Here is a 17,652-nt window from a genome sequence, read left to right as displayed (position 1 = left end):
ATTAAATAATTAAAACATAAAAATGTTAACAAATAAATAACTTTTCAAATTGAGAAATTAATAGACTTATTTAAAATGGTTTATTTAATTTGTGTTTTAAAATGTAGTTTAATTGAACAATAAAACGTTAAATAAAAAAAATAATTTTAAATGTATAAATAAATATATACATTTAAAACTGTTTATTTAATTCATGCTTTAAAACGTAAAAAAATTAAAAGTTTTATTGTGCACATTTTAAATGCACATTTTAAATCGCTTTTTAAAAAACCATTTGTCAAATGCTTTTCTCTCTCTGTTTGCCAATTGCTTTTCTTTTTCGTTTTGCCAAATGCTTTTCTTTATCCGTTTGTCAATCGAGTCAAAAAATGCCATTGGACAGTACACACGTGGGGGCAACCAATCAGCTTTCGGCTCAGGTTTAGGATACACCCCTTCTCCTACATGTCATACGAAGTAGATGTAAGGCGGAGTTTCATTGGACAGCAAGAAAGACCTACCGCCATTAAAACAGTTACCTTATTGCGCCGCGCGCCATAACTACATGACATGGCAGATGTAAACTCGGACACTGCATTTATGTGAACAAAACAAGCATACAGACAAAATCTCAAATTAAAGCGTGGTTGCACACCGAACGGAGACGGGCTGCGCCGTCTAGAACAGTGGTTCTCAACTCATGACCCTAGAGATCCACCTTCCTAACGAGCTCAGCCTTAATCCTGATAAAAACTCCATCGCGTATCACATTAAAGTACCTTAAGAGCGATTCAAGTGCCAACTGCTTTGTATGCGCTTGAATCGCTCTAGCGGTACTTTAACGTGATACGGCAAGCAATATGCGCAGCAGTCGAACGTTATTATTCCTGAAGCCTTGAATAGCTTTTTCAGGTGTGTTTTATCAGGGTTAATTCCTTCGAATGGAACATAATTCACGCTCCTTACGAACTGGAATCACGGCAGAATATCCAGTGATAACCACTTCGCAGGGCACTTACGGACTTACTAAGCAAACGTCTTAAGGTGGATAAGAGAAATATACAAAATGTGTAGAACCTGGGGGTCATGAGACCAGGATTAGGAACAGTTGTTATCGGGGAATGCTACCACCGGTGTGTACCCCTATATAACAAGATGTGCAGCACACATGATGCACGAGGAGTAAATGTTACACCGCACGCGAGCAGTGCAACAAATGACCATAGAAACCATTAATAATAAGGCATTTGTTCCATCGCATCGCATCCAGGGACAGAATTTCTGTTTATAATGGGTTATAGTCTTTTGCCGCGCTGCTCACGTGCAGTGTAATGTTGTTATTGAAAATGGTGTTATTGAAAATGGATTGCAGGAAGCTTTCCTGGCAGCATTACAATATCAACCGAGATTCATCCTCGTCTCTACTACACCCGATTCACCGCCACGCGATTTCGTTTTGGCATCCACAACAACTGATTAACACATCCTGGGCTCTTTGAGGGGATAGGTTCAGTGTCGAGGCCATTGTGGGTACAGCTCACGCTGAACTCAGTTCATAACTTTGTTTCTGTGCGGATCTCCAGCTCAGTCTCTCGCCATCGTAAAAGAACAACGCGACCATGCCTCTCACGCGCTGAACTTCGATCATTCTCTGCTGGAGTTTGTGTGTAGATTGATGAAGAGTAATTTGGGCTTTTGTCTGTATGCTTGTTTTGTTCACATATATGCAGTGTCCGAGTTTACATCTGCCATGTCATGTAGTTATGGCGCGCGGCGCAATAAGGTAACTGTTTTAATGGCGGTAGGTCTTTCTTGCTGTCCAATGAAACTCCGCCTTACATCTACTTCGTATGACATGTAGGAGAAGGGGTGTATCCTAAACCTGAGCCGAAAGCTGATTGGTTGCCCCCACGTGTGTACTGTCCAATGGCATTTTTTGACTCGATTGACAAATGGATAAAGAAAAGCATTTGGCAAAACGAAAAAGAAAAGCAATTGGCAAACAGAGAGAGAAAAGCATTTGACAAATGGTTTTTTAAAAAGCGATTTAAAATGTGCATTTAAAATGTGCACAATAAAACTTTTAATTTTTTTACGTTTTAAAGCATGAATTAAATAAACAGTTTTAAATGTATATATTTATTTATACATTTAAAATTATTTTTTTATTTAACGTTTTATTGTTCAATTAAACTACATTTTAAAACACAAATTAAATAAACCATTTTAAATAAGTCTATTAATTTCTCAATTTGAAAAGTTATTTATTTGTTAACATTTTTATGTTTTAATTATTTAATTGATCAATTGATTCTTCGTTTTATTGCTAATCGGCACACTTGGTCCTCCATAACAGAAAGGTTCTGAACCGTGTGCAGTTTTTTCTAGCTGGGACCCGTGTGGGTTGATCATATTAACAATAATGTTATTTCAACATTGTTTAACTCGAGACGGCACATAATAGTGTATACGTCTGAAGCACCAGGACTTTTATTCTGACACAGCAACTAAGCCAATCTCCCGGAAACAATCTCAGCCTCCACTATAGCAACAGTCTCGGAGCGTTTTACACTATTTCGGACTGCACATCAAAACATCACAGGAAAACAACGCGTTACGGCCAACGAAAGGAATCGTCACTGTAATCTAAATTCATTTGACACGCACACAATTGCCCGCGGACCTGCAGACGGCCCGAGCGCAGAGGATGGCGAATTACCGGGCGTTTCACACCCAACTCGCGACCATCATGGAGACGCTGACGCGCGCGGCGGTGGCGGAGATCTGCGAGCTGGTGGACGACGGCTACGCCGTTTTACACCTCGAGATCTCGCGCCACCAGAAGGAAAACGAGGAGCTCCGACGGAAACTCCAGCTCATAGAGTCTATCGTTGCGGCGCGGGGGTTCTGTGACGAGAACGCATCACCTCGCGACGCTCGGTGTGACAGCAACGCTCGCGAAGCGCCAGTGAGCAGAAAAACGTCCGGGGTAGAATCCACCAGCCGGGGGGCTTCAGCGGAGGTGAGATAATGTTTTGAAAAGTTTGTATAGTGATGATATTGATGTTTCTTTAAAATGAAGCTCGTGCTTGTTTTTCAGTCTCGCGAGGAAGGAGACCTGATTCAGATCAAACAGGAAGGTCTAGAGCAGACACCCCTCGGAGGTGAGAAATTTAGGGAAACCTGGCAATTTGTTCAATTTTAGTTTTATTTCACTTCGTGGACTGTTGCAAAACAGCTTTTGTTTATATGTTTCTCAACAGATGAAGACGATGATGATGATGACGGTGAAAGTGTCTCTGCAGTAACTCACGACTCTCCCAAACCAGAAGTGTCTGAAATTTCAGGGCAGGATTGTAAACACATGCTTACACACTCCCCCATGCATGACCCACACTGTCACACACTTTTACACTCCCCTGAGCAAGACTCTCACTCTCATACACTAACATTTGCAGACACACACTCAGGTGCCGACGAGTCCCAGCACTCCAGTGTCGATTTGACGGTTTCGGATGATGCTTCCTTCTCCCTCTCGCAAACCGTGTCGGAGACACATGCCTCCCATCTTCGAGTATTTCAGGAAGATTTGTGCGTGAAGCCAAATCTGGATCTGGTCTCCGACTGGGCCGCTCACTCTGTCCGTAACACACTCGCGCATTCACAGACCTCTCCGCAGGGGCTCGGTGGGTCAGATCCTCTTGTATCCCATGGATCCTCTTTGTTTGCTGCACAGAGGCTGGTTGCCCTGGGGCACGTCCCAGGACTGGGTCTCTACGGGCGACTGGGCACTTTGCGGGTAGGCGGAGCCAACAAGAGACACTTCATCTGCTCGATTTGTGGGAGGAGTTTCACAACGTCGCAGAGTTTGGACACACACATGCGCATTCACACGGGGGAGCGGCCGTATCGCTGTGAGCAGTGCGGGAAGCGTTTTACTCAATCTGGCCATCTCACGGCTCACCAGACTGTCCATACAGGGGAGAGACCGTACGAGTGCACACGCTGTGGGAAACGGTTCGCAGGAAAGCAGTACCTGCGCATACACACCAAAAAACACCATCCTGACTTACACACACTCTCACATGTAGCATCACACACTCAGTAAGAATCACTGCCTTGACTTTTACACAAACAGAGGGAATGCAGGATGCCATATTTGTCTATTTACTTTTTTTCATATTTATATAAACATAAGTTGTTGGTGGGGGTGTCATGCAGCTGACTGAATCTTTCAAATGTTTTGTTTTACGACATGAAACACAACAACCTGAGAAGCTTTCTGTGAGATTCTTTCTGTAAAATATTTACTAAAACCTGCTTATGGAAGCCAATAAATGTGGGTTAAAACATCTATGTGAGCCAAAACTCACATTAAACGGATGGTTCACCCAAAAAGAAAAATTACTTAATCATTTACTAAACCTCGTGTAATTACAAACCTGTAAGACTTACTTTCTTCTGCTGAACACAAAAGATATTCTGAAGAATGTGGTAACCAAACAACACTAGCCCTCACTGACTTCCATTTTATGGACTCAAAACCACTGAGACATTTCTCAAAATCTATTCTTTTGTGTTCTGCAGATGAAAAGAGTCATGTTCAAGTTTTGATTGAAATGGCGGTGAATAGATGACAAAATGTTAATTTTGGGGTGAATTATCACTTAAAGGCCCGGTTTCACAGACAGGGTTTAGTTTAAACCCGGACTAACCCTTAGTGAAATTAGGGTATTTAAACTACTTTTATAAAAATGCCTTAGTAAAAAACATTACTGGTGTGCATCCTGCGACAAAACAATGGCGCTGACATACTTTAAGATGTTTAAAGGGGAGTTATTTTCAGTTAAGACTGCTCAAACTTTCATTTTAGTCTGGGATTAGCCTTAAACCTTGTCTGTGAAACCGGGCATAAGACTCCTAAGGGCACGTGCACAGACGTCAACTCGACATGTTCAACAAGAAATATGCGATTGCACATAAAGATGTACTTGATGTACAGGATAATGTGTGGTTATTTTAATGAGTTAAGTGTAATCTAAATTAGATGTAATTAGATTTTACATTTATATTTGCCGTTATAGGAGAAACACTAACTCTGTCAGTTTTATTTAACAAGAATAAAAATGTTGGACAAAACAACTGGCTATACTGCGTCTAATGTGTTTGTTACTTGATAACTTGTATAAACTTAATACTACTTACAAATGAACTGGCTATCAACCCAGCTGAGATTACCTGGAGCCATATTAATAATCATGTTTTAAAAAATCGCAAAGTTAAAGTTGAAAGTAGGGTTGGGTATTGTTTGAATTAAAGGGATAGTTCGCCTAAAAATAACAATTCTGTCATGATTTACTCACCCTCTGTTACAAACCTGTATAAATGTTTTTGTTCTGTTAAACACAAATATATTTGGAAGAATGTTAGCAACTGAGATTGGTTGTCAAAGGTGCCCCAGAACTGTTTGTTTTCTAAATTCTTCAAAATATTTTCCTTTGTGTCCAAAAGAAAAAAATACATTAATTCTTTCTACTATGATAGTCAATGGTGCCCCAGAAATCTTGCTACCATTCTTCCAAATACCTTCGTGTTCGTATGACACTGATATTTCCACCTCACCGCTCCACTCAACCTCCCAGTAATCGCGTCCACTCACTCTCTCTCTCTCTCTACACAAAACCTGAGAATGATGATCAAACCTGTCTGGATGATCAACAAAATTCTGGTGTGTCTTTGTATGAGTAACCAATGTGTTCCGTTCGTGCAGGCATAAGGATTTGTTTGCGGTGTTTGAATCCAGAGTAAACTTATGGAAGCCTGAGACAAACCCACTGTGTTCAATGAAACAAATAATTTGTTTAAAAGTTATTAAACTTAGCTTGTGAAAGTTTATGTTGCTGTTTGCATATTAACTTACAAGATATAAACTTTCCCCCATTTGTGAAATCCAGGATGGCTATGATTCCGATGCGCTTTACTGTGAAAACAGACAGACACATTCAGGGTAAGAATATTTAATCTACATGCAAGTTTATCATGTTCACATTTTGCTCAATACATTTATGAGAATGACAGAATAACACCTTACCTTCACTGGACAGCCTGTTTTGCACTCCTTTAAGAACATTTTCCAGTTTTTCTTTCAGCTGAGACACAGATTTTTCTACACCATCAAAAGTAGTGTAAGGACGAATAGCGTGGAGTGGCTCGCGATATCCCAGCGAATTAGGGAGAGACTGGGCACTTTATACAAACAAAACAGCGAAAACTACATTTACATGAAGATCGCACAGATAAAAGTACTAACGTTGTGTTCAGTGAGATAAACATAACAGGCCTGTCCCAACAGCCTACTTTCTGTAAAACTTGACCTTTTTAAGTCACATAAAAATACTAATACAAAACAATGTTAAACAATTGTCATTTGTAATTATGGACTAAATCCATCACACGCAATTTTTTCAACCAAACAAATTTACGGACAACATTTCAGCCAAGCTCATTATGAGGTTCACTATTATAAAGTTAGTCAAAAAATAAATGCCTGTAACACAAAGACGTTGATTCTGTTTTTCAGGTTTGTGTGTACCTGTAGGATATGGATATGACCATCTATCTGTGAGAGCTGCTCCAGCTCAGCACTCCTCTTCACTTCTTCAATCTGCTCCAGTTGCTTCAGTATGGTATGAGCTTGGCTATGCTGCAGCAACAACAAACAATCAACCCGTGTAGTCTTGTGGGCGTGGTCGCAATTTGAAAAATGTAAATCCTTTTTATTGCAATGTAAGAAGTTCCACTCTCCAAAACAGCATGTTTGGAGTTTGATTGGATAATAAGAACAAATAACTGGCCATTGTGGCCAAAGCGCTCCGTTTGACTCTTCCGAGATCTTCTCTTCCCTGTGGACGACCTCTGACCTACTTTCTGTACGATCTGAATTTCTGCGTTTTGAATTTTAGATAATTGAATTTGATGTTCCGAATTTCTTCTTCATCTTGAAAACGTGAGGCTGTATTAAAAAAAACCTGGATATTTGCAATCTAAGAATTCAGAGCAAAAAATATGTTGTTTGAAAATGCATGCCTATAAAACTCTGCCTTAAAAAAAAGCAATTGTGTTAAATTTCAAATGTTCAATATTCAAGTAAAAAAAATTCAAATTCGAAATCAAAATCTAATTCAAAACTATTTTAACTCCCATATAATATTCAGTTTTGTTAAAAAAACACTTGTCAATAATTCAGGTTTACGAAATTCAAATTCAGATTGTTTTGTCATATTTCTGGCTCCATACTTCAGGAGGTCTTCAGTTTGACTCACTGCAGCCTCTTCCTGATCTCTGATCAGCTGTGTTAGCTCAGAGCGGCTTCTCTCAATGGAGCGGATCCGTTCAGTAAAGATCCTCTCACTGTCCTCACTGCTGCCTGTGCAGAGCGCTGTTAGGAGTTAGAGCAGATGTGAGCAAACACATTTGCTTTAAAGTCCCCGTGAACCGGAAGTTGCGATCGTTTTTACTTCTGTATTCTGACACATTTCCGAGTTAAAAGGAGAAAAATAGAGAAAATTGGTGGGCGTGGCTTGCGTTTTTCACTGCGAATTGTTGGATGTGTAAAAACAGCTGTTGTATTGATTTTGAAATGAAACTGGCAGCAGACTGACAGTTGAAGGGGAGGAGTTAACCGATAATCCGGCCAAGCCGTCTAATTTACGTCATTTGAGATGGATAGTCATTTCAGTCCATTTTCAGATTTTAACTGAATATTAAGAGGGTAAATGCATTTTAAAAAGAAAATGACCCACATTGATAAGCTATTTACTATAAACGCTGCAATATTTCATGAAAAATAAGAATTGTCATTTTTAATTTCACTGGGACTTTAAGCACCCACTTTACACTTTAAAGTAATTGTCCATGTTTACAAAATGCGCCTGCGATGTTGTTGTTTCAATTTAGCTTTACACGTGCTTTCGCTACACAAAGTATGTCTACCCCAGGGCATTACTAAAATAATTTCGATAATTTTGCATAATAAAACTGTCCAGTAGATGTCAGTAGGGTTATCTGATCCTGTATTGGCTATCACGAAATCACACCAGATTGTTTCTAGTACTGTATGTTGCATTGTGTAATATAGGCCTACAAGCACATAATATAATGTACATAATCATTTACATATTTAATCGCATAATAATTTACTAATGTAGTCCCTTATTATTTCCTGTTTCACATATATGCTATTCTTTTATTAATTCTATTTCATTATTGTAGCAGGCATCTGTACAATGGTAAGAACCTAATGTCCCCTGTCAATAATAGGACTTCAACTCTTTTAACTCTGGAAATGTTCACTCACTATAGAGAATGACAGAATTTTGTTTACCAAATAGAAATTGCACACATTGACCTAAAGGTCACAATAAGCAAATAACAAATTGTTTTAAAAAAATTGTGGACATGGTGAGAACCGAATGTGTGTTTTTCTGGAGGGTGCGTGGGAGGATGGAACAGGGCAAAGTATTGGGGTCTGCTGATTTGCACATTGCCCTGACAAATACACGATGAACCATTGATGAATATATAACAAATAGAAAAGAAGCTAACAACCTGCAGGTGGTTGACAGTCTCACTATTTAAAAAAGTTCTCTGTCATATCATCTGTCAGTCTGAAAAAGTCGGTCCAGCATCTGACACGGGTTATCTTATTGACGCAGATATGATTGACATAATATGGGGTCTCTTTGGAACAGCAGTGGGTTTGTTATATGCAGGGATGCAGGGTATGGTGCCGTGTCTTCCTCCAGCACCTCTCTCCACCTCTGTCATAAACACTGATCAGGTAAGAGCCATACATTGTATGCTACTTATACGGTTCACAGTATCAGGAGCAACATGCCCTTAAATGACGTGTCTCTTTATTAAATCTGACCAAAATTATATAGCAAATACCTAACTTCAAAAAAGATCAGATAAACATCCTGTCTTTGTCTAATTGACAAATATCTTTTATTTCATTAGTAAAAGTTCTGTAGATGAGTGCATTTTGGCTGTGTGACAGTAGGGGCTTAAACTGAATTTTATATTTTACTGTTTCTTCTCTTACAACAAATTTTGGATATAATGTTTGCATTAACATGTTAAGACACGCAAGTATTTTATAATCAAAGTAGATGTTTTACCCTGTATGTATGTTTCATTTATATATATTTTTTTGCTTTCTTTTTCCAGTGTTTATTAAAAAGATTTTTTTTGCAGTATATGGGTTCTTGGAATTTTGTGGCAGCCACTGCGTGGGATGAAGATGGTATAAAGTCCTTCAAGGACACTGACAGCTCTGTTCTTGACATTCAGAAAGGTGCAAACTTCACCCTGATAGTGACTGAACGTTGGCGCAGGTCAGTGTAAACAGAGAAACATTGGCCTATTAATTGTTTTAATATTTTCAATGTGTGTTTCATGCATATGAAAATTTTGCTTTCAATGATATCGCAGTGGAGAGGAGTGTCAGTCCAAAACCTGGAACTACTGGGCTCATTCTATGACAGATCCATTACTGTTTAGAGAAGGTACGCATTGATGTACAATTCAAGAAACACAATCAGGCAGAGCTGCTTGGATCTGATTCATAACACTATCTTCTATCATTATTTATTTCACATATGAGCAGATTTCGATGCCATTGCGATGATCTGGGATGGCAAGTGGGTAAACTGCCCCTCATGTATCGTTACATTGATGATAGATGACGACGACGAAGTCAGCGCTATGTTATTTTGTCAGTATTATTTATATCTTCATGTGAATTATTCAACATTATTTCTGGTGTAGTTATAGTTAAAGAGCACAGAGAGTTTTTAGAGTGAGTTCTGTCTGTTTAATAAAATCTGTCCATCTTGCATTACAGCTCGTGATGAAAAGACACCAGATAACGTGATAGACGAATTTAAGTCAAAAACGGAATGTCTTCTCATGGAAGATTTTATGAAGGCGCCCCTGACAAAAGGTTGACCAAACTTTGTGTCTTAGTCTTATTTCCTAATTTTAAAAAGTAAAACAGATACTCTAAAAACAGGAATATTAAGAAAGAGAGAAAGCACAGTTGGGGCAAGTGTTATCTAATGATTGATATAAAACAAATATGTAACTGTATATACAGTACACTCAAAAATGCTGGTTTCTTTTTAAGTAGGGTCAAAAAGGGACAATCCCAACTGTTGGGTTATAAATTAACCTATGCTGGGTTGTTTTGACCCATGGTTGGATCAAATATGGACATCTTAATTGACGGGTTGGGTTTATCACTGTTTGATCAAACGTAGGTTAAAAATAACATTTTTTTTATCTTTTTCAGGTTATTGTAAACAATAAAACTGCTCAAAACAAAGAGGTAAGTTTGAACACTGGGGTTTCTACTGAATACGAGATATTTTCAAACTACAGTTATATGATTCACTGTGTCACTCTCAAAGGTCACCAGCAGCCGCACAAATCTTCACAGTCCTGGATGTGACTTTTGCACTGCAGCGCTGTTACGGGTTCAATAAAGAGTGTGTTAAAACCAAAACGGTGAAAAGTTTGTGTTAAAGTTTCATTAAAGAATATATTAAAGTAAGTCACTAGAAAGAAAAACAGCTAGGCAAACATAACTGAGGGATTTTGGAAAAATAGTTCTGTGAGAAAAGCTTCGTCAACCTTACTCTTTGTTTTGTCACAAATTGCCAGCAGAACCTGAATTTACATTTACAGGTGGGATTTTTTGTGGAGAAGCAAAAACAGTGTAGGTGTAAAAAGAATATTAAAAATAAGAGAATACAGTCAAAATAAGGGTCTTATAGGCAAACAACAAAAACTATTACTGTATATATAAAACCTTTATTGATAAATGAACAATATTTTAAAAAATACACTGTAAATATATAACCCAGAAACACATAGGGTCTAAAATATTTTTAAAGCCCTATTAATTTCACAATTCTTATTAACTAGGCTGATTTTGTTCGTCATGTTCAAATGTACCTGTGCAAATTATATAAATACATTTCATTTTAAGATTACATTTTACAGTGTATACAGATCAATTTCACTTTCATGCAGTGGAATAATACACAGTAACTGAAGAACCGGTTCTGTTGTCAGTAAGTATAGAGTTACAGAGTCATTACAGTCTTCTGAGCTCAGTAAAATAATGACAATTTTGTCTTGAATTTCTTTTTGTTCAATGTATACATTTCAATTATTTCCAGCTTTTTATGCTTTGGTAAAATGACAACAATCTTTTCATTTCGACTCTGTACTCAGTTACTTAATGCTACAATTAACAAGACATAATAAACTTACACAAAGCAATACACAATATTTTTCCTTTAATCATGTGTTCCAACATTTCTGTCTCTATATGATTGTACATATTTTCTGCATCGCAAAAAATATAATCACAATGAATTACTTTTATTAGAATACACTTTATATTAAATATTTACTAGTTTTGCAGCAATAATGAATAAGTCTCTCATGCTGTAATGTTTCATCGCTCATGGATACAACAAAAAGATGATATAAAACATTAAACCTACATTAACACAACACATTGAATATAAACACAGATATTTCTGTTGGCTACAAGCTTAATGCACTTCAGTAAATTTCCCTGTTTTTATTTATCTTGGCTGGGTCTCCAACATGTTTGCATTCAGACGTTTAGCATCCTAAACCTCTAAAATGTAATACTTCATTTTGCTTTGCTTTTGTTTCCTCATGAATGTCTTTCTTAAAACCTGAGCTGCCTTTCAAAAGAATAAAACTCCACCACCTGCAATAAACGTTTTTGTAAGAATTTCTTCCTAAAGGTTTGAACACTGTCCAGCAGACCAGTCCTCAGTCCTTAGGTCTGTATTCTCAGTAAAAATATCCTAAACTTTTCTTATTTATTGCTGGTTAAATATTTTACAGGCAACTTCTCTTGTAAGAACTTGTGAAGGAAGCTGCCTTATTTGAATGTAACAGAATTACGTGCATAATATACAATACATATAAAACATGGCTCTGCTTTGGCAGCACCCCTGCAAACAGGGTTTAATTTTTATTTTCAAGTGCAATTCTATAACTATTATTATTAGTATATTTATTGTGCTTTTACAAGTAGCACTTTTGCACCCTGTTGAGTCACACAATGTGAATTTGCATGTATGACCCAGGAATTTTGTACATCAAAGGCACCTGACAAATATGAGGCATTTATGCAAAGCAAATCTGGCACTTTTTAAGATCCCGAATTTGCTATTCACAATATAGTATCAAAAAGTTTAAAACTGGTTAATATGCAACACCATTGAATTGGATGTTGCAGCAGAAAAAGATTTCTATGACATCTGAGGGCATCTGATAAACACATGACCCCCAATAACCATGTTAAAGACCCCAACCAAGTCTTACTAATGCACTTACAAACACAACGCAGTTCACGTCTCGCCATGCAAGGCATCTTCACTGGCTTACAGAGAACCTATTATAATGCTGTCAAGTCTTTCATTTGACAAGATTAATCAAACTTTTTAGCAACTTTTTAGTCCAACAGTTATACATTTTAAACACATTTGAATAAAATGCATGCTTTTCTTTGCATGTCAATTTGACCTTTAATGGTCCTGTTTGATCTTTCTAATATCTTATCTATTAATATTCACATTTCTGCAGCTGATCAGTGGAAACACCACAAAGTAAAACTGATCTATAACTAATATGTGACGGTGATTCAGGATGTGCATTTAAACAATCTCACTTCCTGAGATGACTCCACATAGGTGTGTACTTCTCACTCGTTCCTGGAGGTGATGTCCTGTTGGAGTGACACAGGGCTGATGTTAGTGTCTTTACAGAATAAAATCTCATACATTTGTATGTGGGCACCGAAACAATAGTTAGAATTCAACGCAGAATCCCACCTCAGTCTTTGCTCTCCTCCAGCGGACTGCTGTTCCAGGCTTGGAGATACCTGTGAGACAGAGAAAACCAGAGTGATCTTATCTTCCATATTATACATTATTAAAAAAGAAATGTTTGTTTTGTTTTCGTAAACTTGATTTAAAATCTAATAAATGTACTGGGTTTTGAAACATTAACATTTACATTTATGCATTTGGCAGATGCTTTTATCCAAAGTGACTTACATTGCATTATACTAGACATTTGTTTCTAAGTATGTGCAATCCCTGGGATCGTATCCATGACCTTGGCTTTGCTAGCGCCATGCTCTAACCACTGAGCTACAGGAAACAACTTTCTTTATTGCAAATGCAATTTCATGTTGACTTGAACGCTATAGTTTGAATCCTACTTTCACTATTTTACTTGATTCATTTACTCACATAAGGATGAAAGCAGGGCTAAGAAGGCCACCGCTGCAGAAACACTTCCCAGCAGCCACCTGTGAGCATTATGACATCACAACGTGAGGAAAAAAACTCAACCCATTTATAATAGTAATGAGAGAGCAGAGAGATACATCTTTCTATATCAAACACATTTTCTTTACCTGGATGAGATGGCAATGCAGAGGCACACAATAAGAATGAAAAGGAGGACTTTAAGCATCACAGTGTCTGAAATACACAAAAACAACCAGAAAATGTCAACTATCTAACTCACATTGACCTGGCTTTATTATTTCTTCAAAGAAACTTCCATTAACAAGAATCTAAGCTTTTGTCTTTCAGGACAGTGCACATCTCAATGCACTGCTTCCCTTCCCCCTCTTTCTTACCTGATGATGTCTTTCTGGATGAACTGCAACTATTGTGGTGACACATGGATGGGGGAGGAACATCCAGAAGGCCGCTCACTGATTGGCTAAATTGCTCATGGGCGAAGCATGACTCAGTCTGAGGCTCCTCCTCTTCAAGGAGAGTCTGTGGAGCCACTTTATCTGAGGGAGCATGATCAGTGGGATCTACATATACAAAGAAATATAAAGACATGTTCATAAAAACAATGAATTTCCAATCTACAAAAACTACTACAGTGTTTGACTGCAGATTGACCCTCAAAACACACAATTTAGGTGAGAATGGACAAGAATAATACTTTTATTCAGGAATCTACAAAATCTACAAATCGAAATGCTGTCTAACCGTATGTGAAGCTGATGGGTTCGTCTTTTTCATAGGTATTGTCTAACTCTATCCATGATGATGACTGGAGGGGTGTGACGGGATCAGATCTTCTAAAAACGCTTGCTTCCAGCCAGGACTGGCATGATTGGCTCACATCACTCAGAAGGCTGGCCAATGACCTTCTTGCTCTGCGCCTTCGTCTGAATATTCTACAGCACATGCATGCACATACAATCAATAATTAAAGTATTTTCATTTGTTTTTATTTTATCAAGCTAAATAAATAAGTTCCATATTTCTGAATAAATGCAAAGGAAAGTTAATAGCTGACTCACGTATTTATTTTTTACGGCTTGTTACCTGTGCTGTGCCTTGTCACTTTTTTAACCTGTATGTGCACTGGAAGCTTCTGTCACTAAGACAAATTCCTTGTGTGTCCAAGCACACTTGGCAATAAAGCTCTTTCTGATTCCGATTCTGACATATTTGGACACACTGTTACAATTAAAATGGATGAAAAGGTGTTTTGCATTATATTTGTAACAATTCTGTATTTTTTCAAAAGAATGTTGTTTTGACCTATAAGCATCCTGAAATATATGAGATCATTTATACCCATTGCATTTCAGAAAATTCCTAGATAAATCAGAACACACACACATATACAGTCCTCTCAAACACTGAAATAAAACCCACCGGACAAGATTCTCTTTGTATGAGACGCTGGTGTGTGAGGGTGTCAGGGTGACGTTGCCCTCGTCATCTGTGCTGAAACTGTCCTCCGTCAGTACATAGTAACCATTGGCCAGCAGGCGGGGACTCCGGCGACAAGCGCACACTGAGCCTGTCAGCGGATTGGTGGAGAAACACTCATAGGAGGAGTCGGAGAAGTGGGAGAGGTCAAGACTAAAAAAGAAAAATGTTGATGAGCACACGTTAACAAATAGTCAAAGAAACAAACAAGCAGCACACGTGAACTTTTTTACACTTTTAATAAGGATGATGGCAATATTGCTGCTGCTTGTCTAAATGTCTGTACCTGTGACAAACATGTTCAGCCTCCAAGCTCTTGGTCTTAATTGGGGAACCTTTAAAAATATATCAAGTTAACATTACAACAGTCCTGTCAAAGAGTGAAAGAGGGACAAAAATGAGAAAGAGAGAGGTAATATTAAGACATACTTACTCGTAACAGCTCCTCTAAAAAACATGGCTCAGCTGTTTTGATGCCAAACCTGTAATACAATATTAATTATATAGATACAGAAAAAAACACAGATTTTTTAATTGCATGATTAAACAGGTTTAAAACAAATATAAGCATTTACACCATGAATTTAAAATTATTCAAGTAGTGAAAATGGAAAAAGCCTTGGAGAGTGATGCTGGGTATTAAAAGCTGAGGGATGGGAGGGGGATCAGACAGCCATGATGATCCAGATGGGGATGATGCTGGCAAAGTGGGTGGAGACTTTACTGTACTTCCTGTTAACCACTTACTGTCTGGAGATAAACTAATTGGCTGAACAGAGTGTCGTTTGTATGTGAGCACAATGTGCAAAAAGCCAAGAAAGAGCCCAACGGCAAAAATGGGGCAGTACAGTAATGGCCCACAATAGCAGCCCATTTCTTTTCACTCAGAAATCTGTGATCACATGACACCTTTCTGTTTGTGTTCGAACAGAAAGTCCCCAACCCTCTCTCTTTCTATATTTCTCAAACACACATTTCCTGAATTTACTTTGAACATACAAGAAATTATTATGAAGTTATAAAATATAGGATTAAAGCAACATTAAAGGGAATTGATCTTACAAAGCAAATGCAGCATGCTCTGAAATACCTCAACCACAAAACCACACATGCAGAATATATACCAACAATATGCTGAACACTTTTCTTAATTTTATTTCCCTTAATGTCTACTTAATTACTTACTGAGAAAAAGAAGAGTTTTGACCAAATGTGGCTGAAGAAAAAAAAGATCTACATTTATCTGTGTCCCAACTTAAGTTAAAAAATTCAAAAATATCAATTTTGAGGGGGACGCAATTCACAATATCAAAATAAATACGATGGCTTTAAGCAAAGCTATTGCTCGATTTTGCGAAATATTCACATGCATTAGCCTATGTTTTGTTTTCTTTAACACGGAGTAGTGTGCAGTCTTTTAGTTGTTTTCGGTACAGACGCTCCTGTAGTCTTTGTGCTCCGCGGCCCGCATCAGATACGCGAAACACACACAAATACTCGCGACTTTCAGTTTATTATTCACTATACGGTAATTGTGCAGCTATACAAATATCCAAAATCAAACAGCGTATACAACAAATATATGAAAATATTTGCTAAAGAGTCAAAATAAACATCCGGTTTCGTCTCGCAACATTCTTTACAGCTCCGCCCCACATAGACTACCGCTATTTTCTAGCTAAGCTTCACCTTATCAAGCTAATAGCCTACATTAAAAAGCTGAGATTCAGAATCGAAATGAAAAACAAGACTTACCTCATTTAAAAAGAATGCGAATCCAGACTGTCCGCTGGTACATTACACTGACAGGCATGAAGAGCCGCGCCTACTGAGAGAGAGAGAGAGAGAGAGAGAGAGATTGCACAGTCCAAAATAAAACTTTACTAAATGCAGAAACAGTTTGTATTATTCCACAATACAAATCTACGTAATACAAATGCTGCTGGATTTCTGTTATCTCTGACGAAAATTAAACACGGTTTTAAAATAGAAAAATAAGTCAATTATAGTTACCACGGTAACGACTAATAAACCATGGTTTTGCTACTGTGACCATAGTTTAACCATGGTGTATAACCCTAATAAAACTGTGATTAATCTATCCACCAAAAACAGGGTTATTACACTTTTACTATAATAAAACCATGGTTGTTTTCATAAGCATCAACCTATGGTTAGTTTAAAAATAGGTTAATTTAAACCAATGATTGGGTTTGTTCATATTTTACACAACTATGGGTTGAAACCATCTAGCATTCTCTGAGTGTAACTGATTAAACATATGACCCAGTCTGTTATAAACCCAGCCAAGTAATTTTTTTGTAATTTACAGTTTTCTGCATAAAATCATACTACATAACATAAAGAACATTCTGTTAAAATATAGTCTTAATATCTATAATAATGACTAAGTAAGACCATGTCACAAATTTATTTTTATCTCATAATTAGATTTTCAGACTTTAGCCTGGTTTTCACAGACTGGGTCACGTGTCTCAAAGTATTTCATGTGTGAATGCAGCAATGCATTAATATCTGTAGTGACACATTAAAATCAGTGCATGCATAATAACCTCCCTATAGAAAATGCCTATATCTGCTGGTCTGGGCTCATCCAAACAATGCAGAGTGGATTGTGACACTCAGGCTTGGTATTGTAGGCACTATAGAGGGTGACAGAAACCCAGCAGTGTACATTAGTAGAATCCTCATGCCTTTGGTCTTGCTCAGTTAAAAGAGATTTGCACAAGTTCTTTGTTTTTGTAATACGTTAACTTTAGCTGCAGATTGTCATTCTAGAAATAGTAACTGA

General features: G+C 37.6%; 3 protein-coding genes across 4 annotated transcripts; 2 read left to right on the top strand and 1 right to left on the bottom strand.

The window, feature by feature from the left end:
• Positions 1–2,490: 2,490 nt before the first annotated feature.
• On the top strand, positions 2,491–5,120 carry si:dkey-7l6.3 (zinc finger protein 623). The gene is made up of 3 exons (XM_057333481.1): positions 2,491–3,001; positions 3,080–3,143; positions 3,243–5,120. The coding sequence occupies exons 1-3, from the start codon at positions 2,687–2,689 to the stop codon at positions 4,085–4,087; spliced, it is 1,224 nt and encodes a 407-aa protein (XP_057189464.1). The 5' UTR covers positions 2,491–2,686; the 3' UTR covers positions 4,088–5,120.
• Positions 5,121–8,436: 3,316 nt separating this feature from the next.
• Positions 8,437–10,542, top strand: apom (apolipoprotein M). The gene is made up of 8 exons (XM_057333782.1): positions 8,437–8,469; positions 8,645–8,818; positions 9,235–9,374; positions 9,472–9,545; positions 9,647–9,754; positions 9,884–9,982; positions 10,331–10,366; positions 10,449–10,542. Exons 1-7 carry the CDS (start codon positions 8,437–8,439, stop codon positions 10,345–10,347), a joined length of 645 nt encoding a protein of 214 aa, XP_057189765.1. The 3' UTR covers positions 10,348–10,366; positions 10,449–10,542.
• A 293-nt stretch (positions 10,543–10,835) lies between these two features.
• On the bottom strand, positions 10,836–16,702 carry tmem71 (transmembrane protein 71). Of its 2 annotated transcripts, none has more exons than XM_057333492.1 (10): positions 16,596–16,702; positions 15,274–15,322; positions 15,127–15,175; positions 14,784–14,993; positions 14,106–14,296; positions 13,739–13,924; positions 13,511–13,577; positions 13,344–13,402; positions 12,921–12,970; positions 10,836–12,814 (listed from the first exon to the last, which is right to left on the bottom strand). In XM_057333492.1, exons 2-10 carry the CDS (start codon positions 15,296–15,298, stop codon positions 12,791–12,793), a joined length of 861 nt encoding a protein of 286 aa, XP_057189475.1. In that variant the 5' UTR covers positions 15,299–15,322; positions 16,596–16,702; the 3' UTR covers positions 10,836–12,790. The 2 variants fall into 2 exon arrangements, with proteins under 2 accessions (XP_057189475.1, XP_057189476.1); XM_057333493.1 differs by lacking the exon at positions 16,596–16,702 and adding an exon at positions 16,026–16,568.
• Positions 16,703–17,652: the final 950 nt, after the last annotated feature.

Source organism: Triplophysa rosa, linkage group LG5 (genome assembly GCF_024868665.1).
Source record: "Triplophysa rosa linkage group LG5, Trosa_1v2, whole genome shotgun sequence".
Classification (NCBI taxonomy): Eukaryota; Metazoa; Chordata; class Actinopteri; order Cypriniformes; family Nemacheilidae; genus Triplophysa; species Triplophysa rosa.
This window is presented reverse-complemented; position numbering and strand designations above follow the sequence as displayed.